At 34.6% G+C, this 26,055-nt stretch overlaps 1 protein-coding gene across 3 annotated transcripts; it reads left to right on the forward strand.

Annotated features, from left to right (window-relative positions):
- The first annotated feature begins 913 nt into the window (after nucleotides 1-913).
- Nucleotides 914-21,506, forward strand: LOC128189788 (uncharacterized). Of its 3 annotated transcripts, none has more exons than XM_052861559.1 (4): nucleotides 914-1,097; nucleotides 16,230-16,364; nucleotides 19,087-19,221; nucleotides 19,534-21,506. In XM_052861559.1, exons 2-4 carry the CDS (start codon nucleotides 16,232-16,234, stop codon nucleotides 19,596-19,598), a joined length of 333 nt encoding a protein of 110 aa, XP_052717519.1. In that variant the 5' UTR covers nucleotides 914-1,097; nucleotides 16,230-16,231; the 3' UTR covers nucleotides 19,599-21,506. The 3 variants fall into 3 exon arrangements, with proteins under 3 accessions (XP_052717519.1, XP_052717512.1, XP_052717528.1); XM_052861552.1 differs by lacking the exon at nucleotides 914-1,097 and adding an exon at nucleotides 9,225-9,441 and having other exon boundaries at nucleotides 19,534-21,505; XM_052861568.1 differs by lacking the exon at nucleotides 914-1,097 and adding an exon at nucleotides 14,953-15,220.
- The last annotated feature ends 4,549 nt before the right edge of the window (nucleotides 21,507-26,055 follow it).

The following is a 26,055-nucleotide window of genomic DNA, read 5'->3' on the forward strand; positions in this document are numbered from 1 at the left end:
TGGGACATTATCTAAGACAATTAATGCTATAATCACATTTTGAATGCATAAGTAATACTAGTTTCAATCTAATATATAGATATATCCTATGCTTCTGATTAAAACCCTCTAACCATACTTAAGTTGCTCTTTCCAATGGCTTCTGGATACTTGGTAATCGTTCTTTCTACTAGTACTGCAAATAAGACAATCGTGTTGTTTTTCTATATTTCTCAACTTGTACATATCTTTAATTGCTGTTTGGATAAGAACCTCCCTATTTTTACATTCAAAAGTAACCCACCGAAAAAAAATCGGAAAACTTCACAAAAATACAGTTTGTGTTTGTGTCATTTTTCTCGGATTTCTTCAGCACCTGGTTCAAATTCTAGCACATACCGATCCAATAATTTGTTTAAGGTCAAAGACATGGAGCCCAAATCATGAAATACAACCCAGATAATTACAGGATGACCTATAAGACTGTGGCAGACACAACATTGGGGTGTTTTCTGGTCGTTGTGAGAGCCCAGCTGAGCGATGACTCAAGAAAGCGTGTCCTGTATAAGAGGTCTGAGATTCAGGATCACTATTTTCTACAATATAGTTTTGTTTGGTGATGTTCCTTTGTAAGATCTTCAGTGGTATAAGTGGCCCTACAACAATGCACGACACTAATACCTATAGGCCCCTTATATCATTATCCGATTAACCTTTTCATTTTACATGTCGTGGTCCAATTCTTAATGAGGTCTTAGACTCATCTGGTCCACTATATTTACAAACAAATCTACTCCATTCATCTTTGCATAAACTACAAGTAGTATATATGAGGTTTATCACAACTTTAAAGTCCTAAAAATATCATATAATATCACAGTGAACATTTAAAAAACTGAAACAAGTCTAGGAAGCCAAGAAAAGCGGGCTTTGAAATAAACACTGTTACATAACCATTTAAATTGTGCAAATTTATATATCTTCGGGGGAAAAAAAGGAAGAGAGGGGAAATTATCTTGTAAACCAAGTCCAACACCATTGGACGATGAGGGAAACAGCAACATTATAACCCATTATAACCCAGTCTGAGACTTTGATTGGTCAGTGTTTGATTAAAGGTAAGGTTTTACAAAATAATGTTTTTTTGTTTTTTTTACAAATTAAAAGCAGTCACGCGTACAACAGATTACAGTAATATTGACTAAAATATATTTTAAAAATTGATAGCAAATTGATGGCATTTGCATTTTGCAAAGTTTGTCGCAGCTTTTTTTTTTACTGTATATACTAATATAGTTTTTTAATTTTTTGGCTTCTTTGTTTTTTATTTCGTTGGCAAACATTTTGTTGCTTGGCATTTTGGCCTTTTTGCAACATTTTTCCGGCACTTAACATTTAATGATATATAAGATAATTAATATTTAAATTTTTGAGGATTAGAAATTATTTGGTAAAATATTGTCTATAAGAAAATTAATATTTAAATTGTTGTTGAAAAGAAGATGGGTGAATAAAGCGTGTCAAATGCCCATATGAGAAATGATTAGATACCGCAAAATTAAAATATCACTAAATCTGATAATTTTTTTCAATAGTAATTAAAAACAGTGTACAGTAAAACTCGTTTAGTACGAACACGGATATTGCGAATTTACGGATATAGCGAGGTCATCTTGGATCCCCAGCTATGTTAATTTAATGAATTTCTTATACGGTTATAACGAATTACGGATATAGCGAAGTAATTTCTTAGGTCCCAGTGACTTCGTTATAACCGAGTTTTGCTGTATATATAACGTAACACCGGTTTGTAACCCTTAAATATTTTAAATACATGTAATAGGTTTATTTAAACTGACGTATGCGTGTCAAAACCTCCAAATAGTGTCATTTTTATAACTTCAATGCCTTTTCTTTTATAGAGTGGGTCTAAACTCCATATTTTTGTCATAGTCTAAACGCGGTTTTATGGAATTTAAACCGATTTCCATCATCAAAAATGTGGAGAGATGACCCACTTTACTTTTAAAATGTCATTTTGTAGCCCAACAATTGAACGTTTTAGAAAAATAATACAAGTCCGTAAATTCGTGGCCAATGTCTCATATTGCATTTAAACAACGCAATTTGTTGTGAATGAAATGGCTCAGTGGTTAGAGCACCAGACATTAACTAAATTAATAGAACTTGGGATTTTAGGTTGTGGGATCGATACCACCAAAACTTAAGTATGTATTTTTTTTCTTATCGTTTTTTGAAATATTTCAAAGTGAATAAAGTAAAAAAAAATTACCCTTTTGTAAACTTGTATTATAACATTTCAAATATATCTAATTAAAAAAATGTTAAATTTGAAATTGTATTTTACCGACTAAACCAAATGGGCAGTTGCGCCATCTTATCCCCCATCTACTTTTGCAAAAATCTGTTACATATACATCGCAATATTTATTTTTTAACAAAAGGTTGTCAATAACAACAGCAGTCACTTTAAACGATCCTCCCAGTGAGACGAATAGTGTTTGCTCCTCATGAATAAAGTTTGTGTTTGTTTTATAGGATTCTGTTTTATATATCATTGCGCATCGAATACCATTAAGCATTGAATGAAAGTGACAAAAACCCCTATCATGGGATTCTATCCAACACAATGCAAAATAAAATGTAGAAAAGAGGATTGACCATAATTACTTTTTACCAAAAAAAAAACCTGAGTGAGTTCGCTGATTGATACAAAGTCAATATTTATACTTTATACTTTTATTCAGCCTCCCTCACTTATTCACAATAGGCACGTTATTTGTATTAACAAATATAAACAGCTTGTACCGATGATGAGCGTTTCACCGCGAGGCTTGGGGCAGTCTAAGTCGTCATTCGTACTGCATACATGTCGCCCAAGGGAATAGCGACCTATTCATGGCAACTGTTTATTAACGCATAAAACATCAATGCAATGAAAAAGGAAAAACAGCGATGGTTTATCGCCAAAACCTTCCTATCCATATTAAATTTCAGCAACAAGAAATAAAAAAAAATTCTGTGCGCGAATGTTCAGAAAAATAACAGTTTTGCTTGGATTTCCACATTAATTGATATTGAAAATAAACCAGATAAAATCCAGCTGATTTATTCCAATAGAATTGGTCGTGTGATGACGTCATTTATCCGCAAAGCCGACCACTAGGATCTTTTAATCTTGATGAATGTTAGAAATTGCCAATAATCTACATGTGTCAAATCAGGACATCAATAGAGACAAAGACCTTGTTGAATGACTGTCGTCTTTTAATTTGGTTTCGTTTGCTATTAAGGTCAGACGACACGTTCCTCAATTTTAGATAACTTTTCCCAGGAATTTGTTAATGGTTTACTACTACTTTTACAAGCTTACTTGCAAAAAATTAGGGTACCTTACCAGGCATTTCTGCAAAATACTAGAGTATGCAATTTCCTAAATAATCTTCTTGAAAATACACTTGCATTGCTGATATAAAAATAAATACATCTACAGCACAGCGAAATTCACTAAATTATAACTATATCTCCGCAGGGGCGGGGCTTTGAACTCACGACCTCTAGAACCTATACGCTTCTGTCAGTGAACGGCCACGGTTCTAACCACTCGACCATGTACACATATAACCAAGTTCAAGTAAATTTTGATAATTTTTAAAATAATTATAAAATTAATATTTTTTATTGGAACTCTTTATTACGAGGAGATACAAAAAAGATTCTCAAGGAACGTGTCGTCTGACCTTAAAAAAAGCTTCACATATATGCTCGCGAAATCGGATGCTACTTTAAACAGCATTGAATATGAAGAATTAATATTATTCCAAATAACAATAAACAAGAGTCTTTCTGTAGACACTGTAAACAAAATCCTCATGGTTTATTAACATGGTTTAAGTATTTTTAACAATTGAAAATCGAAATTTCATATTTTCATGGTTAAACGTAACATGAATAAGGAAATGGTTTTAAACTTTTATTTGTGTACAAGAACGTGACGATGACAAAAAAGAAATCCAAAACCAAACAAATCAAGCCCAAATAAAAAACAAACAAACACACAGCAAAAGACAAGGCTAACACGACCATTCACAAACTACCGTATATTTCTAAATCCAGAACTTACACTATGCCATGCTTCCGAAAGTGTTAAACTGTGCCAATGGTTTATTAATAAATTAATGTTCCTTTTAATAATTTCTTCTTGTCAGCAAATATTTACCCCTCTCCCAATCGACCATCTTGCTTTAGTTTAAAATTGATATAGAATTATGTTAGGCATGATTTATACGTAACAACGCGGACTCTAAAGGCCTCTGGTCAGAATAAGTATAGAATGGTTCTATTTTAAGCCGGTTATTATTCAAAAAATATAAATGGAATGATTCTTTAAACTACAAATCAGGATATTGATGGGATTTAGTAAAAACTGCCGCTGTATATAGAACTCTTAAAATTGCATTTTAATGTAAAGTTTATTTATAAATGGTTGGCTTTTGCATGATGTGCGAAAGAAAACCTTCAGGGGATTTCAGCATTACAGGGAACAGCTTTCGTATGTAAACATAACAAGAAAATGAACACAAATTTATGCGCAAAACAGTTCGGTTTATCAATTATGAGGGATTACTGCATTTTATGCAGAAGTCATAATTTATAAAAAACAAAACAAAACCAAAAAAAAAAAAAAAAAAAACCCAGTAGGATGTTACTGAAAGTCATCACATCTAGAGCATGACGCTGCTATTGCTCTTGTCCTTCACCTTACAAGAGTAGGTTCTGCTCGCCACCTTTAACATCGCTCTCCACTGTCATCCTTAACATCGCTCTCCTCTGTCATCCTTAACATCGCTCTCCTATGTCACCCTTTACATCGCTCTCCTCTGTCACCCTTAACATCGCTCTCCTCTGTCACCCTAAACATCGCTCTCCTCTGTCATCCTTAACATCGCTCTCCTCTGTCACCCTTAACATCGCTCTCCTCCGCCACCCTTAACATCGCTCTCCTCTGTCATCCTTTAAATCGCTCTCCTCTGTCACCCTTTACATCGCTCTCCTCCGCCACCGTTTACATCGCTCTCCTCTGTCATCCTTAACATCGCTCTCCTCTGTCATCCTTAACATCGCTCTCCCCCGCCACCCTTCACATCGCTCTCCCCCGCCACCTTTTACTATCGCTCTCCTCCGCTACCCTTTACATCGCTCTCGTCCGCCACCCTTTACATCGCTCTCCTCTGTCATCCTTTACATTGCTCTCCTCCGCCACCCTTTACATTGCTCTCCTCCGCCACCCTTTACATCGCTTTCCTCCGCCACCCTCTACATCGCACTCCTCTGTCATCCTTTACATCGCTCTCCTACGCCACACTTTACATCGCTCTACTCTGTCATCCTTAACATTGCTCTCCCCTGTCAACCTTATCATCGCTCTCCCCCGCCACCCTTTACATCGCTCTCCTCCGCCACCCTTTACATCGCTCTCCTCCGCCACCCTTTACATCGCTCTCCTCCGCCACCCTTTACATCGCTCTCCTACGCCACCCTCTACATCGCTCTCCTCTGTCATCCTTTACATCGCTCTCCTCCGCTACCCTTTAAATCGCTCTCCTACGCCACCCTTTACATCGCTCTCCTCTGTCATCCTTTACATCGCTCTCCTTTGTCATCCTTTACATCGCTCTCCTCCGCCACCCTTTACATCGCTCTCCTCTGTCATCCTTTACATTGCTCTCCTCCGCCACCCTTTACATCGCTCTCCTCTGTCATCCCTTACATCGCTCTCCTTTGTCATCCTTTACATCGCTCTCCTCTGTCATCCTTTACATTGCTCTCTTCCGCCACCCTTTACATCGCTCTCCTCCGCCACCCTTTACATCGCTCTCCTCCGCCACCCTTTACATCGCTCTCCTCTGTCACTCTTTAGATCACTTATTGTCATTAACATCAGTTTTGTAAACGTCGCGTGTCGTCATTTCCGTTTAATATGAATATATCATATACACATGTAACTTGTAATTTTATTTCAGTCTGACACTAGAACCGAGTTCACATTATCAAATCCCTGGTTGGAATATTTCGAATCACATTTAGCTGAATTCTTATAATATCTCGACATTGATTTATTTGTTTTGATCTCCTTCTTAATATTGTACGTTAAGAATAATGACATTATACATGTACGTAAAGAATGCTTTAATGCAAAGATAAATCAGAAATAATGTAACTAGAGGAATTCATAAATTTGATATTTCGTCTCCTAACATGTTTTTTTTTTCTTCATTGTTCATTGAAATGTTATCAATTGGAATTTTTTCATCTAAAACGCAAGGAAAATTATTATGAACACTCCCTTATCTGAAACAGAATGACGTATTGGGACAATACGTCACGTGATATCTATATTTAGTCTTGTATGATGGATAAGTATATTCTTGAATTGAGAAATGACGTTATGGTTCATTTGTTAGGTTGTGGGTGTTTCCTTTGAGGAGATGGGAAGGTGTAGTCGTTTTCCTTTTCATTTCTTTTTTATGAATCAAAAAGATCCGGAAAATGGTGAATAAAAAACGTTTCACCAAACATATCGAAATATGTGTTAAATCTGTTTGTTCAAAAAGCGTTAAATTTCTTTAATAAAATATTTTGATTTTAATTAAAGTTGTTGTAATAAAATTAATGTAATATAAATGAAGTCGCACTGTATGTAACCAAATAGTAAATCTAGAATAGGGTTTCCAGTTTGGGAATTTCATGGTTTGCTGGTTCTCTCTAACGATGCCATTTATGACTAGTTTTAGAATCAACAACAGAAGAGTGAGTAGCCTTCGATCAGTGATCCGCGCTCCTTTAGGAAACCCCAATATTGTGAAATGTGTAGTCTCAATTTAATTTGATTAATGGATTTTTATTCTCTCCCATCACTACATTCCACAATCTCGTAGCCTTTCAACTGAGATATTTAATTAAGATTCAGTCATAATTAACATGTATAATGTATATAACATTTCCTGTATGATGTTTATCAATGGAGGCGCGCTCTGAGATCTATTGTAAACTTATCAGACCAAGACGAACAAATTCTTTTAATCTCTTTTCCCAGCCCTCGCGGATTTATCAATGAGCTGATCCAAATACGCCTTACAACATTAATTGAAGTACTCTATGTTTCACCATTTTCGTCGAATTATAATAAAACCTTTTTTAAACAAAATTGAGCACTGTTGAATGACCCATGGTCTAAATCCTGTCGCAGTGCTTCCCTGAATCACCAACACTGCGCCGTGGCAAATGACAGCAGACATGGGGCGGAGAAAGGCTGATTAGCTTACGGGGTCCATTCAAACAAACTAGGCCCCTAACAAGATTATCCCTATTCTTTGTACTTAGTAGAGGGCCTATATAGTTTTTGGCTATCATTATTAATCAAGCTTCCGGGGATCAGGAGACACAAGTGGATGTTCACAGCAGTTTGATTGATCTAAGGGGCTTATAGTGGGTAACGGGTGTGGTAAGCGGCCTGTAGATTCGAAACGACTGAGTGACCAGGAACAGTTGAATCCTGTAAGAGCGTAAGTGGCCCAGCCTATCACTTCTCTGGCCGTCTGGTGACCACGATGTTATTAAAATTAGTGGGTTAAGTTCCCCTCCTTTTTGTTATACCCAAGGATAAAGTACACGAACACTACTAATATGTGACTCACAAGAAGGCCGTGGGACAGTTATGAATGGCTGATGACGAATTTGGGGGATTCAAACAGTGAGATTATTCCTGATGGTTACGTGGAGCCATCACCCTTCCTCCTTCACCTTTATCCTGTTACGATACGGTTACTGCGATCAAAAGTCGCCTCTGATGTGATTTTTATACGTGATGATAAACAGATCATGCAATATTTACACCATGCCGTTATACGTTGACTTTCAGCTGCCTCTGTATCATTGAATTTTCTCGATTGCCTATCCCTGACTTCACCAGTCGTTTGATATTTTCGTACATCAGTTAGGTACTGTGATTGCTTTTTGGATTCGGTTGCTGCTTTTGGACCTTTGTCAACTACAGTCTCCAAACAAGAATCACTGCACGACACTAAAATCCGCCCACAACTCGCCAAAAAATGGAGTGTACAGGCACACCCAGACATGTAAAACCCAAAATATTGACTTTTCATTAAAACAAAATCTAAATTTAAATCGCATAAAACCTCTTTAAAGGATTAGTTTTCAAAATTGATTTTTTCGAATACATTGAATACACTTCAAAAAGTGAATGATTTTAGAAGACATCATTTTCATATCCTTGTTTTAGAACTGAAAACGTTTAGGTTTTTAATTGATAAAATAAAGTTTAAAAACTAAAGTTTAATTTGTTGTGAAGGTCAAGTACATCTGAAGATGAAAGTAGTATGTAAACGTTTAATTCAGTGGGTTATTGCAAGATTAGATGTTTTGGGGAAATATTCGTAATTTATGCAAATAAAAAATCCCCATTCCTTATGCAAATAACCTCTCCGGATGTAAAAGATGGCGAAATGGCTTACTTTGCAAAAGATAATTGGCTTAATACTCATTATGAAAATACCATCAACTTAAAAAATCTATATCAATACAGAATATAATAAAGTAGCAACTCTTTATTTGAATCCCGCGAGACAAACACCGCTTGATTTGAACGATGATAGTGAGTCTGCTTGTTATCAGTTTGCAGGGAATAAAAACCATTTATTTCCCACCATTAATCCCAAACACGGCACGGGGATTAGTGCTCTCTCTCTCTCTCTCTCTCTCTCTCTCTCTCTCTCTCTCTCTCTCTCTCTCTGCATATCATGAGCAATGCGTCTGGTTGTAGGGCTCTAGACTACGATAATTAAACCTTAATTCTACAAAAAAATTTAAACCCTCGGATATCTAGTTTTACTAACGCGAGCTTTCTGATATGCAGTTTCGTAGAATCAGCTTCGGGGCCCGGAAAGCAGCTCTAGTGATATTATACCAAATAAAGGGATCCGCGGGCAGGAAAGAAATTTAGCGCCGACAAATCGAGAAAAAATTTTCTCATATCTTCTCTCCGGAGATGAAGAAAGAAAAAATTATCATTTACTCATATACTGTTTATTGATTTTATATTTGTCAGCTCCCAAAATAACGCTCAGCTTCTATTTGCCTGAGGACACACCCACAAGTAAGAGAAAAAAGGAAATTCAACAATCACGCATGCGTCAATTTCAAATTGAACTTACAATCATTTATCTTTATAAAATACCGGCAAATGTGATTTTAATACACAGTTTATCAGATGACTTCAATAAGTATTGGTGATTTTTCGAGCCTTATGAAAGTTTTGGGATACTTTTAGATTTCTTCCAGAGATGACTTGGTTATGTCTGACACACATTTCTTTTTGAAAAGTATTATGTTGTATACCCGGAGAGATTAACTGTTTACAAGGTAAGGGAAAAACACTTTACTATCTCGTTAATCCTCAGCAAAAAGGATCTCTTTCAAACAGAAATTATAAAAAGTTACCGATATAAAGTAAACTGCGAAATTGATTTACAAGTCTAATATTTCGTTTTAATCTTCTGCAAATTTCAATAACTTAAATAAATAGAGATGACACAACAGTGTAAACAAAGAGGTTTACATTGAAATGCAATTAGAAGCTAGTTAGTTTGTGATGGAGGTTCATCGACCCGCACCCGTCAGAACTACTGGCCTATGTTGTCAGCACTACCCCCGCTGTCAGCAAATCGAGACACGGGGATCCCCATTAGTAGCCCTGATGGAGGACTGGTCTGTAAATCCTAGTACACTAAAGAAAAACCTAATCTATTAACTGTTAACGGTCGTTTAATTAGCTTCATTTAGAAGTTAGGAATTAGTTAGTATTGTGAAGGCTGCATTGATTTCTCATGTAAGTCTTATCATTCAACGTTATTTGCATTTATTGTCAGTTTCCAAATTAAATCTTTCAGGTCAAATCAATGCATAATTTAGAAACCAATCATGTAATTGCTTGTATTTTAAGACGGAATTTTCAAAAATGAAATATTAAAAACCGCAATCTGATGAAAACATTTTTTTTAAAATAAAAATTATCTCCGCAAACTTCGGCCGACCCAATTTCATAATGACGTCAAAAATGCCAATCTACTAGGCAATGAGATCCGCGTCATTGTGAGCCAGTTACTTTGATGGTTTGTCTTCTTGTTTGTGTCAGTAATTTTAATCATTTTTCTATCTTTTTGATATTTTTCAGAATTCGAATAATGAAAGTCATTACTCTCTTTTTGTCTCTGACGTTTAGAAAGTAAAAAATTTTTAGAGAGTTCATTTAGTCGCCATTTATCTCTACGTTCTTATGAAATGTTTAAACATGCTTGTAATATAAAATAATCACTACGATTCCTCAAAATCAAATCATTCAACAATCCGCAAATGAAAGTTAAAAAATGTTTACCTCTTTTCACGAAATATGACTGTTGTTTTGTAATAAAGCCTTAATCTGATGGATAATCCATATTGTGTAATCGTTGCCATAAATTGTCTTTTTTATATTTCATTGTCCGTTTTCCGTGCATCCAGCTGTGATTCCAATAAGTTCCTAACCCAGTAATTTGTCCCCCTCGTACTTTTTACTCATAATATGTTCTTGATATAGCCATAAGATTCAGATACAATAAAACATACATATAATAAACAAATAAGCAATGAAATATTCCTTAAAGTATGGAGCCCAAGATTGCTTCCTGCAACTGACAGCAACAATTATATAGTACTAGTATTGAGAATATTACGTTCACACAATAGGAAGAAACAAAGAAGTCAAATTGCCAGACACATTTTGATTTCTTGTACCAAATCACATTATATTACACTCCCCCGTGAAACAACCCCGTAAACCCAATAAAGTATAGATCTACGAATGGAACTTCACATAAAACAACCCGGTTTGGAGCAAGGAACCTTGCCAAACACTAGATTGGAAATGCAAGGTTTTGTGAATGCAGCAGATTGAAAATATTGTATCCTATAACGTTCTGATGTGCTTTAAAGGTTTCCCATCAACTATTTTGTCGATAAGTATGTTCAAACATACATACATGTAATACCGGTTCAATGTCAGAGAGAGAGAGAGAGAGAGAGAGAGAGAGAGAGAGAGAGAGAGAGAGAGAGAGAGAGAGAGAGAGAGAGAGAGAGAGAGAGAGAGAACGCGCGGTGTTTGAAAACCTGTAAAATTAGACGATGTGTAATTGAAACTTTGAGATAAATGATTGTATGAAATTGCAGTGGTTGACTGCAATTGAATAATCGAATTAAAACATTGATAATTTTTTTCATGACCCCCCCCCCCCCCAAAACAAATATACAATAAACCTAGTCCAATTAATCTCCGATTCGCAACAAGTCTTTAAATAGAAGTATAAAGTAAAGATTCTTCACGAGTGGTAAGATGTCATAGAAGGAGGTATTGAGATATGCGATGTTAATGCACGACACAAAGAGTGCAAAACTAGGGCAACTAAAAAATTATCATTTAAATCTTCAAATGTATTTTTATTCGATTATTTATTTTAATATATATCCTTAAGGACATCGATTGTTCTCGTTATATGTTCTAAGTATCATAACAAATCAGGAAAAATTGGTTTCCGAAATAGAGTTCCTTGGGTAGTATTTGCGATCGGAAATGACATACATTCACTTCCGGTTATGTCGGATTTGATTTACAAATAAAGAATGACCTCCCTTGGGCGATTAGACTCTTCCTTGGAATCTCAGGAATACGTGGAATTTTCATTTGTATTATTATTGAATCGGTCTTTGGTAAATTTTTGTGTTTTGAGGTTATAATAATCTCAATAAGGATTTTACCCAAAGGCTGACATTTATAATTATAATAGAACAGCATAGGCGTCTTATAGCAATATAGCAATATGTAAATGAATGTAAAATTAAGTATTTAAAACTTGGTTTATATGTATTCCTTAACATTAATAATAAATGATTGGAAAAGTTGGCTATTGGCAAATTTGTAAAAATACAGAGGCACTATTTAAATGAAAAACATTGGAAGAAAATAGGAAATAAAATAGGGTACGTTGTCCCATTAGGTTATGATGCTGTCCTTCAAACAACTGGCCTAGCGTATATCTAACTTTGGCCACGAAGAAATAGTGTTCCAGATGTATGACAACACATCACTTTGTACTTTTTATAAGGCTCCAGTTTTATTAGAAAATAAAGCAGTTAGGAAACAGATGAACTTGCATGTAGAAACTTTAAAATCACCATAACTTCAAATAGATAAGAAAAACTGTGCAATCGATCTTGCTACACAGATTAGTTTATTAGTTTTACAAATCAGTTTTATTCTTTTTCACTTTACCTAGAATAGTTCTCACTAGCAAAGATAAATAGTTTCAATGAATGAAAATATGTGTCTCTCATATGAGCACGTGTTATCTTATATGGCTGTCATCTGACACTTGAATAAAACATTTTGAAGTCACCACAATTATAATTAAAGCTCCTTTTCAACCTTTTATAACGAAAACAGTACAATCGATAGCTATCAAAACAAGAAAATGTCAAATGATAATTAAAAAGCCTTGTTTGCACTTTTCATTATTTATTAGTTTATCATCAATAATTTTTTTTAAAAAATGCCTTATGCAAAGAAAACATGAAAGACGCAGCTAAAAAATAAAATGAAGTAAGACATCAAATGACTGACGCTGAAATGTCATTAATATTAACCGTGTTTTGGACTCACTCTATTTCAGAGTTAAAGAGAGCACCTGTTAAAAGCCTCTTTGAGTCTTGTCTGAGGGGGTGATGATGGCTGAGAGAAAAGAGTTGTGCTTGCAATGCGTTAATGGTTACTCACGCTAGTTTTAAGCTTAAAATAAAACAAGAGGTCTGTTTTATTTTGTACAATCAAAGGACGTTCATTATCGCCCCTGCCTCGCAGGTTTACGATTCTTCCTGTCGTTATAGATATATACCAACTTATCGGTATAGTTGCAAGAGATTCACGGTTCTTCTGGTGTATATTTAAAGTGTTTTGAGTTAATACATGTAAAAGCACAATACATACATTTCCTAGGTGTTGCAATTGGTGGCTTTGATCAGTTATATACACGGCAATAAAAATCACCAAGCGTCTCTCTGTAAAAAGGATAGCTGAGACAAGAATTGCGTGCAGGACTTTAAGTATTTTGGTTGATACTTCACAAACTTGGAATAATCCAGAGGTTGTTTGCTTGTTGCTGTAAAAAACCGTCACGTTTTGCAAAACGAACATACTGGAAACTCGGATGTGTGAAATGTCTTTAGGTTTTTCGCCATTAAAATACAGCAAAGACAAATACTAACTCCGCATGAAGTTCGATCCAGCGAGTTGACGCGAAATATTCTTCAGAAAAATGGTCACGTGAACCAGGCCCACCGCTGACTGATTGGGTGGTACAGTATTAAAATATCGGATAAAAAGTTGGGTTGGGCATGAACTCATGATATTCCAAAAAGTGCTTAAAAAGATTTATATATTATCACCATTCAAAAAGTGGGAGAGTTAGGAAGGAGAAGGGGAAACGGACCCCCCCCCCCCCCGGTTTTCTTCGGGACTGGACTTTTACCTTGATCTCCGGGACTGCGTAAAGTGCTCAACCCTTGAAGTGTTTAACGATAATTACACTTGTTTTTCTTCTTAGTCAGTGTATTCTACTTATAAGTAATGCACGTTTACAATCAACTGTATAAAAGAGAAAACAAAACAACTTTTTCTCGTAAAACATCAGATCCCGTCTATTTCTGTGGTTAAGGTGGTAAGTGGTGACGCTATTGCAGACTAAGTCTTGCAACTCTATCAATTTCGCCCTTAATCAATCCAAGTCAACGGGGACCAATAAACTGCTAAAAGAAAATAAAAAAGTAAAGAATAAAATAAAATAAATGCTGACTCATGGTCTGAAACAAACCATGCGTCCCTATGAAATTGTCTGGGGTATTTTGGTTATTGTATATTTCATATTTGATATATTCATATTGTAAGGTCTTATCTCCGCTACTACGAGCCAAAAAGCTTCAGATAGATGCATCTTCTCATCCGATTAAATCTTGTCCACTGCACTTTTCAATATATTTATTTCGATTTTGTGACACCACAGCACGATTTCATTAACTATTCCGGTTAACATCATATACGAGAAAAAAAAGGATATAATGAACTTTGTATATTTTACGTAATTATGTGAGGAATGATCATGCAGTATCTAACAATTAAACAAGCTGAGTTTAGACAGACAACTCTTGGGAATCCACGAAGCAGACACATCAAAATAAGCATAATCTTATGAATAATAAAAATGTTCAACGTACAATAAATTTTTGCAACGCTACCTTGAAAAAAATGAAATTAGATATCATAATTTTTTATTAAAGCAATATGTTACATGTTAAACAAGTTTGATTTGTTAGCAACAGTCCACAGTTAACTGCGCGTGCATGGATTCTGAGGTCGTTGATCACATACTTGTTTTGAACAATACATGTACATAGGTTGATTTGCTTGTTTAATAAGAGAACAACAGGCGAGCGATTCCTCTGATCTCTGCTACAAAGAGCAAAAAGCCCCGAGACAAATTGAAACTTCAATTGATTAGTCGGTGTCATACTCTTAACTTATGGATTTATGAATCAGTATCGCCCCCTGGTTTTATCAATCGGTCTCACAGAAACGTTGCGCTGTCATGCAATATCCTGTGTGTAACTTAATTAACAATGCTCGGCTTTTGTTTCAAGTTTTAATGGTTTATTATATTATCATAGAATAAGACCTATGATTAGGTACCTAGAACTTCCGGTCTTTGGGTCACGCCAGAAGTGAGGGGTTGAATGAATTCCTGAGTTAGAGTTTGTTCCACTTTGTTTCTGCCATCTAGAGAGGAACTGGTGTGTTACTACGCGCTCTCGCGGAGGATAGTTAAGTCACGTGATGGGAGCGATTATTTGGTGACATCCGCGACTTTCCTTAATTAGAGCCTGACAAAGTAGTTCCTCTGGGAATGGGAGATATAGGGGTTTAGTTCTATAGCGTTTTGTTGACACTGCTGTCATGGTCCCACTTAGATTGTCTCACGGTACTGACATTCTTGATGCTACTGGTATATAAGCTGCTGATGGGTACTATGATACTGGACATACGATTGTTTGTATACTAGCGGTAAGTCACTCGGCAAAAACCGTTAGCTATAGGTTCTCCAAAGGTAAAAGCATTAAAATTCTCGAGGCATATAAAACAAGTGAAAGGCAAAATTTCAACACTTACTGTGTCAAAAATATCATCAAATCATGTCTATTAAATCTATTAAATTTTTGGTGATTTTTAAAAGAAAAAGAAATTGTTCAGTCCTAAACAACGGCGTGCATTTCTAAGTTCTTCACTGTTCTTGATGTGTTTATATATCAATTAATATTTTTATTGAAAATGCATACCACCAATAAATGTAGTCGACATGTAGTGTATATATTATCAAATAAGAGAGAGAGAGAGAGAGAGAGAGAGAGAGAGAGAGAGAGAGAGAGAGAGAGAGAGATGTATTTGACTCGTGTTAATTTGTTAACAACTGTATACATTATATCCCATTAGTTCATACAAATACAAACCGCATTTAGCTTTGAGAGTATGCAGTGATATATTCAAACATTTAGTCATTCTGATATTACAAAGAACAATCAAGGAGACAATCGCATTGCAAGATCTTTTGATGTATCCGTCAGTTAAGTCAGACTCGACCTATCTTCCATTAATTTCTATTTTCCTTATCTCCAAAATGTGAAGATTTCCATGAAGAAAATATATACTATCATAATGACTTTATTTATAAGCATTCAAATGCATTTTGCATGTTATTTTAAGTTAAATTCCAAAATAATCTAGCCCCAAATATAGCCTGATAATGTACCCCGAGTTTTTTGTTGTTGTTGTAATTAACAGGTTTAGATTTTAAAAATTTGAATAATATATCATGGAAAATTAAATAAAATTGAGGAACGTTTCGTGTGTCATTATTTTAATTATCATTATTTAGTATATTGACCAATGGTTTGTGATAAATGTATTTATTCATTTAAAAGTTAAAAAATATTTTGGATGTGATGTCACGTGTTGTTTCTGTATGTGATGTCACGTGTTGTTTCTGGATGTAATGTCACGTGTTTTGTACTTACAGATATGCAACAGTGCGCCTTCCTTTACTGCTGGTGCCTCATTTTTACGGTGGTAGGACCCACCTTCTCACTGTATCTTCCAAACATGCAGAAATCCAGAAAAAATGCCATCCCCTCATTACAATCAAATTACAAAGGTAACAAGGTTTTATATATTTGAATCAAACAGAAAAAAAAATACATTAATAATCTTATATGTTTGAAGATATCGAGATTTAGAGGGGTTATTTTCTATAGCTCTACACATTGAACTTATTATAATATAATTCAAACATTACTTTGGTTTAAAAAAGATGCTTCACGTCCGAATTGCATGTTACATTTTCGTTCTTTTGTGTATAAAAGAAAAATTAAAATTGATGAATTAAATGGATAAGAATTTTTTTGGAGACAGTTCAATATACAGGTTTATATGATTAATATTCCTTTGATGCCAATATCCAATTTTTATCTCGTTATTTGAACAGATTTCGAAATCATTTGAAATACGACCCTCATTGGATTATTTACTCGATTAACTAAATACAACTAACGATTAACTAAATACAACTAACGATTATTGTTCTTACCAATGGTAATACTCAAATGTGAAATAAAAAGGAATTTTTCTGAGTCATTCGGTTGTTTTTTTCACTGATTAAACAAGAATTGGTTTTTAATTTATTCAGTTCTATTTAATTCCTTGCATTCGGTGCGTATATTTGTCGGCTCTCTCTCTCTCTCTCTCTCTCTCTCTCTCTCTCTCTCTCTCTCTCTGTAAAGGTTTTAGACCATAATTCTTCGAACTGAGTACAATCTATAAATAACAGAAGAATATGAGCCCCGTGTTAATTACATCGCATAATGTCGTTAGTATCAAATAGATAAAACTTGTCTGTTACAAACTGTAGAAGGTCATAAACTGCCTAAATGTCTAATTGCTTCATCTTTCGCTCCATGAAGCTTTTTACGCACCCACTAAGACATTGATCGCAATTTTCTACTTTAAAGGGATATATGGTTCAATCTTACAGCCCTAGTTTGTAGCTTGTAGTACCCGCGGGACTGGCGAGGCGGCGGTTCGCGCCATTACACAGCTCTCGTCTGAGTTGCTATCCCCGGCACTGATTAAATTAAGTAATTAATTTGTTGTTAATGGGACATCTTAAAAACAATCAACAGTGAAAAAGACGACGTTATTTAATTTCGAAATACCGGAAAGTCAATTAAGTCTAGAATTTAGAATTTTTTATCAATGTGTTTAGGGGGATATACTTACTATTCAAGTAATGCATATAAAGTGTTCGACTCAGAAAAAAATTCGTTAGGAGAGTAGAAGTTTATTGCTGAAATGGTTTTTATCCATGAAGCGAAACAGCGCGTTGCAGCTTATGCAAAGAATCCTGTGGATCATTTTGTTGACAAGCTTGTTTCTAGAAAAAATCGGTTTGGCCATAACATTTTTGCTTTTTTTTCTAGTCCAAACTCTATTGTAGTCGAACCTAAGTTAGCATGAAACCCTGAGAGTTTATCAAGTTCGGCAGATTCCACACAATGAAAATCGATGCTTACTCTCTAACATTTCAAATAATACGAAATTGTAGAAGATATCTTCATTGTATTTTTGAGCAATTGTCCTTATAAATAGCACATTTTAAATAAACCTTAGAGAAGCGTGAAATATGAATCCCGGTGAGTTCTATATTACAACATCTCCTCCGACAACTCTGGTCCATTATGTGTAGCTAATGGTAAGAGGCGACCAAGCCGCTAATGGCTTTGTCTGTTTTTCACAGTATTGGTAGAAGCAACACCCATCAAACTGCGGAAGTGCTCGAGTAAAGGTTGAGTCTCTGTTTGAAAGGATTTTTAATTTCAAACTTTTAATGCCGATCCAACGAAGGAATCAAAATATGATTAGGCGCGGGGAACTAGAAACTCCATCTCATACAGATCGTATACAATCAATGATTCGTTAAAAATGAAAAAAAAAATAATAATTTGTTTGTCAAAAAAAAGAGATAGTTCTTGTCTTCGATTTTAACGATTTTGTAATACGACACTTTTTTTTCAAAGGAAACTACGTTTTAAATTTGTTTGTCCTCCTACGCTGGTTAGTATCCAATTCGTTTTTATGACATTCTTCGTCTACCTTACTCTGTGGATCACATGCCTTTCTAAGGTTGACAGCAAGATGAGAAATCAGACAGCAATGTAGCTCTTGAAAAAAAAAATATTCAGTTGAGCAAAAACGACACAAAGGCGTCGACGCGTGAAGGTTAACTTTTCAGATTTTGAGCAACAATCGAGGATTCCCGGGAGAAATTGCCAATGCCTGTGGCGTTGGTCGTTATAGCCCTGAATGACGCGTTTGTGACGACTAAGACCCGGGTTTTTCGCTATCACCGATCTTACTGTCATTCTAGGCTGGTATATATAGTCACTAGAATTGTATTATTGGCTTAATTGCCTGGTGCTGCGCTCAGTAAGCACTCTGTGACTAGTGGCCCGATGGGTATCAAACTAACGAAAATAAAGAGACTTTAAAATATACTTGTCTATCTAAGTTTACCAATCTTGTCTGCCCTTTATACTGGAATCATTACGGGGTTTATATTTACAGTTAAATGACACCTTGCTTGGTTAATGTGACGGCTCAAAATCCTCTGGTCCTGGCAATGTGTGCTTTTTTGCAGATCTGATATGAGAACAAAAAGAAATGAAAATAGAAATGAATTTTAAATCATTGAATGGTTGATAAAATTCGTATAACTGATGTAGTGAACAGCTACGAATTTACCCCCCCCCCCCCTCCACACACACAAATAAATAATGAAAACTCTGTCATTTTTTTTACTTTGATTTCATTTTAATCAACAGGTGCTCTTGGTGTTAGGTGGGACAAGAGAGGCGAGCTAGAAACAAACCTCAACTCAAGGTTCCGCCACCATTCCCGGAAGTTCTTAACCAAACACAGATTTATCACTGAAATGTTCCGGATGTTCGATCTGAATGGTAGGGACTGTTTGTATCTTCACATAAAAGTACATGCTTTCAGAACCATTATCTAATATTTCCTATCTGTCGCCGTGGTATGAATTTGACTTTGCATGCCCGGAGTCTGATCCCGCTATGTCAACAAATGATAAACCTTACGAATGATGATTGTTGTTTCGTGCATATTGTTGATCAGATAAACAATGTTATTTTACACATCGTGACAGAAAACGGCAATCTATATCGATGTTTTAAGCGACAAGGAAAACCAACAAGATAACGTTGAACATGAAAAGTAACAAAATCATTTGTTTTATTTTTTAATTTTAGGTGATGGTTGTGTGGAGCGAGACGAGTTTGAGTATGTGCTCGAGTTTTCCGATATCTGGAAATAGTTTTTTTTCCTTCTCAATAACGCCATAAAATGACAGCCTCGTTCTAATAATGGAAAACCAACCAAACACTGCTGGTCGGACACAGAAAGTGATTCGGACATTCTTCGGAATGAGGTCTTTTCTAGCGCCGACAGTTGTGCAAAACGGCACAACGGACGACAACTCTAGATCTAATTAGAGTGAGAGACTTTCGCATGCGAAAGACAACTGCCTCTTGCTTACAATGAGGAGTTTTAGAATCTGTCTCATTTTTTTTTTTATTTTTAAACATTATTTTAAAAAAATAATCAAGTGAAAAGGTATGCTTGCAAAATGTCAGCCCGGAAATGCACGAGTCGTTTGACTCTGAGAGTAACAATATCCATCTTATTCCAGACTATCATGTTTGAAAAATGTATGAATGGCGTTTTATTTCCATCTAAATAGACAAATGTAGACATATACGTGATTTAAGATATCCAGAGCATCAATGAAAAGAGAAAAATAATCCATGTCCATGTTGGAATGAAAAAGAGATGCATGGCTGTTGGAAAGGGTTAAGTTCGATCTTGGGATTTCATGAAAGGGAAATATTACGCCACCATTTCATTACATGTAATACTAGTATATTCTGATATACTTTAAAGGGACTTTGTCACGATTTGAGATCAAAAACTTTACTTATACTTTATATGTATAAAATGGTTTACTGGTGCATTTTAAATGATTGACCAAAATATTGAATGTTAAAGTCAAGTTACAAACGAAATACAGATGTAAGAATTGATTATTTTGTAAACAAAGCTCGAGTCTTATAGTTTTTTACAAAAAATGTAATGTTGAGAATTACTATTTTTTAGACAAAAATGACATGTAAAACAATTTAAATTAATTCATTACCTTCATAAATACTATTTTAAACAAATGAAAGATACATTTGATTGAATTTTAGACTAATACAACATATATGTAAAAGATGACAATAGTCGAGCTTTGTTTAGGAACTCTGCATCTTGCTTATATAACTTGATATTTGAATTTCAAATTCTGACATAGCATTATAAACTTCTATATTCATCATTATAAACATTGAAAATAGAAAAATAAAATTTGAAAATTTAAAGTCAAATCGTGTCCAAGTCCCTTTAAAGACACTTTTCTGATTTAAAGAACCTGAGCAAGTTGCAAACATATGGTGTAAATTTTCAAAGAAAGGTTTTTCCCAATTTGAATTTGAAATAATTGCAAATATGACTTATGTCTAAGTAATCTATTACTCCGAGTAGAAGTATGGCTGCCATAAGCGAGTGGTTTACATTGTTTATCGATACCGTGTACTTTTTGTTTCAGAGATTGTTGATATTGATCTTATTTATTATAACTTATTGGTTTAGTTGTTTGTCCTTTGTATAAAGGAGAAAGACAATATATGTTTATATATCTCGCCATTTGGTAAAAATATTGTATATAAATCATTTCTCATTTCTGTTAAAAGAAGACAATTGAAATTGCACTTAAAGGTTAAAATTTTCCATAAAAATTCCAAAATCTAGTCCCTGTTTTTTTTTTTCAAACAAAGAAAAAATATTACTGTTTGATGTTTCTCAATTTTTACAATTTTATGTCTGTTGGACTAGTTTCAACATAACAGTTTTGAACAATGTTTTTGTTCAGATAAAATCCTAGCTACATGATTACCTTTTATACAATGTGATTATTGTTATCAGACTGGAAAGTATTTACCTTTATGAAAAATTAAAACATTATTTTCCTGCTTAAATGTTGACTTATCTATGATGGTGTTTATATCACAATGGATACCTATGAACTCACTGGGACGGACACACTGGTCTGTTTGTTGCCTTTGAATCTTTACATTGGTTCACAGTTTTAATGTGCATATTTTTTTCGACTCCATTATGATTTGTACACTGCTTATCAGCTCATATGCTATCAAATAAAAACAAAAATATTCAGGTCTTAATTTCAAAATCAGTAGGACATTGGAAGGATCCTCATGAAGTAGCATTGTTATAACCATTCACTAAATTTACGTTCATTAAAATCGTAAATCCAGGATTACACGTCTAGCCCGTTGTGCATTTAATAAAAAACCGGTTTACGTTCAGTGTCTGTGTTCATTTCAAAAATATTTATTATTTGTATCTGGTTGACTACGAGTAAATGATTTGGTGATGGTTTGAAACTCTAGCTATACTGCAACATCGGGTATGAGTAATATAATTTCTTTCTGCAGTGATCGCTATCTTCAAGGCATAAAGCGTAAAGAAAGCTATTTTTCCATTCATAGTTACATTTGAAACCCACGTTAATTATTCATATGATGTAATCAAAGTGTGTTATACATATTCATTTCCGATCACTAAATTGTTACAAACAATTAGAAGGTACGGATTTCTTTTTTTCTTGTGGTGTCCAGCGATTGTGCCTCGCATGAAAAAAGCTCACGTGATTTCACTTGAGGTTAATATCTTGAAATTACGTAAAGCTAACATGAGACACAATTGCTTGACAGATACATCTTAAGGCTACAACAACTGTTTATATATTATGGCAGTCAGCCCTCAATACATTTAGGCCTTCTCTCAGTATATCTATTTTTCTGCAATGTTCATTTTCAAGAACAGTGAAATGCCTTAATTTTTTAGAGTTTCAAATGGGTTTTAAAGCAGCGAACAATGCAAAAGAAGAAGAAGCGTTTGCTTAATCATCGATGTCTACCTTTTTTAAATTTAAGTTTGCTTTGCACAAAAATCTGAAATAACTTTAAAAATACAAAGAATATACTTGAACCGATAACCGGTATCTTGCAAAAACTTTAAAATTTTGGAAACGAGAATAATTTTTGTTGTTGAAAAATCAATAATTTAAGAGTCTCTTCGTTTCTTTTATGTGCTGCTTTGAAGTTATAGATAATATTTGGGACACATCTTCCTGATATAGCCTGGTACATAGGCACTGAATATATCAAATTGTACCTATGGGGATGGTACCATAGGGAGGGGCAATACTCCAAACACTGTTAAGAGTTTTCCATGCGTTTCAAAGCCAGTTTCCTCAGCCAATTTCACCATTCTTTGTATTGGATAACCACGTGTAATGTTAGCACAAACTACAGGTGCGGTAACTGCTATAACATGAGGATAAGTCCAAAGGTCTCGGCGTAACTGCTGAAAATCACGCGAGAATTAATTCCTTTAATACTTTGTTTTGTGCATTGTGGGATGTGTTTCCGAAGAGCCCGAACACGCGATATCTCGTCGGTCTTCAATTACTCCAAAAACCTTCACATTACACAGACGTGGTTAATGTTAGGAATCCTTGAACTTACTGCCTATACGTATTCACCTTTCTGATAAAGTCTAGTACATAGGCACTGAATATATTAAAATGCACTTATGGGAATGGTACCATAGGGAGGACATTATCTTGGTATTCCAAAATCTGTTAAAGTAATTTTCTTATGCGTTTCAAAGCAAATTTCCCCAGCCAATTTCACTATTCTGTCTTTTATTAATTTTCAATCTAAAATTGAAAATAATTACATGACAAATATCATTTTCAACTTTAGATTGAAAATTAATAAAAGACAATTCTTTGTATTGGATAACCACGGGAAATGTCAGCACAAACTACCGTTTTCACATTCCCACGTATTCCCTTACTTTGGGTCTTGATATCATTCACATTCTTTATTCTATATTTTTCATCAATGTTTCTTTCTAACAATTTCTTCTCTTTCTATTTTTTTTCCGAACAAACATTTAATGAGCAAAGAAGATTCCACTTTTGAGATTCTATAATTTATTGTTTTAAAATGACGTTACAAACTACTTATCATGAACTTTGATTTTGATTCAACAAACAAAGTCATGTACAAATCCTTTTTCTGGGATAGACTTTTTGCTCGGGAAATTACTGTGAAATACTCTCAAAACAAGTTTGGTTTCTTCTAACTTTTGCAGTGATGTTAATAAAAAATGCTAATACCTAGAATTTTTATTCGAAATTGGAAAATTCATCCAATAGGATATCATCATATAATAAATCTTAATTTTTCCGAATGGGGGTTGAATACAAAATCATCATTATTGTACCAATACAATTTTTAAAGACATTATTTCATTTCATTACAACACCGCATTTCAGTGCAAAAGCTAATTATGCAATATTCCATGAATATTATTCAGAAATGGTGTCATCCCTCGGGATGATTAAACTCATTTCATTATTTCTTTTGAAGCTGTTTTTAAAACAGAAAGCGACGGAATAATTATATCTGCGAAAAAATTATTTTTTACCGTGGCTGTAAAATGTTAATTATTTTTCCTACACAAACAGACGTTGAGGTACCAGTAGCTGAATTGTTTGTACTATAAAGCATGTTGTATAAATATGATATATGACGTCAGCTAGCTGTTGATTTGATGACCTTAACGTTATGGAGTGAGAACTTTGACGCTTTCAGGGCGACTGACCGCCAGTCTTATTATTGGAATGAAATCCCACTTTTATGAGGACAAATCCAGGAATTGTTGCTCCTAAACTGCTCAAATTGGTCATTGATACTGTGGTTTCTGAATAGGGCTCATATTTGTATCGATAATTTCATTATGAATTTCATTATGAACTTGTGTACAAAATAAATCAAGTTTAATTTGATAATACATGTTGTTTTTCCATGCATTTTTTTCAACGATTTGGTTTTCAATATTAAAATTATTGGATTTCGGTATTCGAAAGATTAAATCAAACTTGAACGTGTAGACATGTGTTATTTGAAACTCCTTGTGAAAATCTTGAAAGATACTCTAAGAGTTTTAACATAAGGAATGTAAAGTTGGAAACAGTTTTCCGAAAACTTTACACGGATATTATTTTTCATGTAGACCTGCTCTTGTTAAATTGTCGCGCATCGCTTTAGTGTCACTTAATTTTAAGCATTGGATGTTCATGTTTGGATGCCGTCGGTCTTTGTATTGTTTATTTGCTACAATTCGGATGAATTATAAGCAGTTGTAACATATGTACATATTTAGAACCATTTTAACAAGAGCTTGGACTTTGAGTAGTTGTGTTAAACAGCAATGTGACGTAGGCCTGTCTATTTCATTGTCAGCCATCCAGCCATAGCTCTCTGAAATCAACAAGATTTGTCTGGCTTTTGAGCTAAGCCTACGCAATTGGTGCACATTTCGCTTGAAACCGCGTCATTTTTAACTTGTTTTGACGCAAGAAATAGATAGTTACGTCCTACTGAAAGTCCAAGGTCTTTTAAAATGGTTTTATTAACATATCCATACACTCTAGCAAAAGCACACGCCACTACTAATATTAACGTTATAAAATATTTCACAAGAAATATTATACATAAATGCACATTCATAGGAGGAGAGACCCTATAAATCAATAAATCAAAACTTTATGTAAATAATAATAATAATGGTAATACATTAATTGGATGTACGAATAGTCGGACATTCCCGTTTTTTACCAGCCTCACGCAGATACATTGCGAGATGGCACAATTGTTTGCGATTATGAATGCCAAGGAGTTGAACTATCTTGAACATTGAAGGACGAGTCCAGTAATATTTTTTTTAAATACAATACACGTAGACATTTATGAAAAGGACAGATAAGTATAAAATGGAATTCATTCTCGACTAAACCTAATATTTGCAGATACGCATCGATCTGATAGATCCATTATAACGGCCTTTCTCTACCAAAAGCATATGCGATGACAGTCTATATTTTGTTAAAAGGACAACAAGGTTTTCCGGAATATTTTTACGCAAATGAAATTGTAAGGAAAAAGTGTCAGGCAGATACTTGTACAATAAACATGTAGAGGATGACTCCAAAAATGCGTCTCTTTCCTGTATAAAAAGATCAAACAACTTTAAAGAAAACATCAGTGTTAGTCACATTCTGAAAAGCCATACTTCATGCATACCCAGTGATTACCGAGGTCGGTCTTTAAACACAACAAGCCGCGCAGACAAACTGAATATCGCATGTGTTCCATTTATGACAAAATTGACTGTTCCATCTGGTAGCGTACTGATGTACAATAAGAGTACTTTACGTATTTTAACTCACTTTTTTGGAAAATTAAAGAAAGATCCAAAGATAGATATGAACAACAACAATATAATTGTCTTTTGGTGTTTCAAACTAGCTATGAAGTTAGCAATCATTGCAAAACATTTTACAGTTTCTGCAATGCTCGCTACCTGCATACGTTTATGAACAACCAAAATAAAGCATTGATTGTCATTGTTTAAATTCATGCAGAATTATATTAAATGTTTACGTCCACTACCATGCAGTTCTGTAGCATAGAGTTCCCCTGTAGCAGGTCAAGATTAGAACCCCCTAAAAAAACATTTAATATGGCCCCCTCCCCCTTTATATAAGTCAGACGACTCGTTCATGGAGCATAATTATTTTT

Source organism: Crassostrea angulata, chromosome 1, assembly GCF_025612915.1.
Source record: "Crassostrea angulata isolate pt1a10 chromosome 1, ASM2561291v2, whole genome shotgun sequence".
NCBI classification, from domain to species: domain Eukaryota; kingdom Metazoa; phylum Mollusca; class Bivalvia; order Ostreida; family Ostreidae; genus Magallana; species Magallana angulata.

Excerpts from the sequence above, each read along its gene's own strand:
- LOC128189788 (XM_052861559.1), top strand. The coding sequence starts at position 16,232 with ATGCAACAGTGCGCCTTCCTTTACTGCTGGTGCCTCATTTTTACGGTG. Across the intron at positions 16,365-19,086 it reads ATTACAATCAAATTACAAAG|GTGCTCTTGGTGTTAGGTGG; the intron begins GTAACAAGGTTT and ends TTTAATCAACAG. Across the intron at positions 19,222-19,533 it reads CCGGATGTTCGATCTGAATG|GTGATGGTTGTGTGGAGCGA; the intron begins GTAGGGACTGTT and ends TTTTAATTTTAG.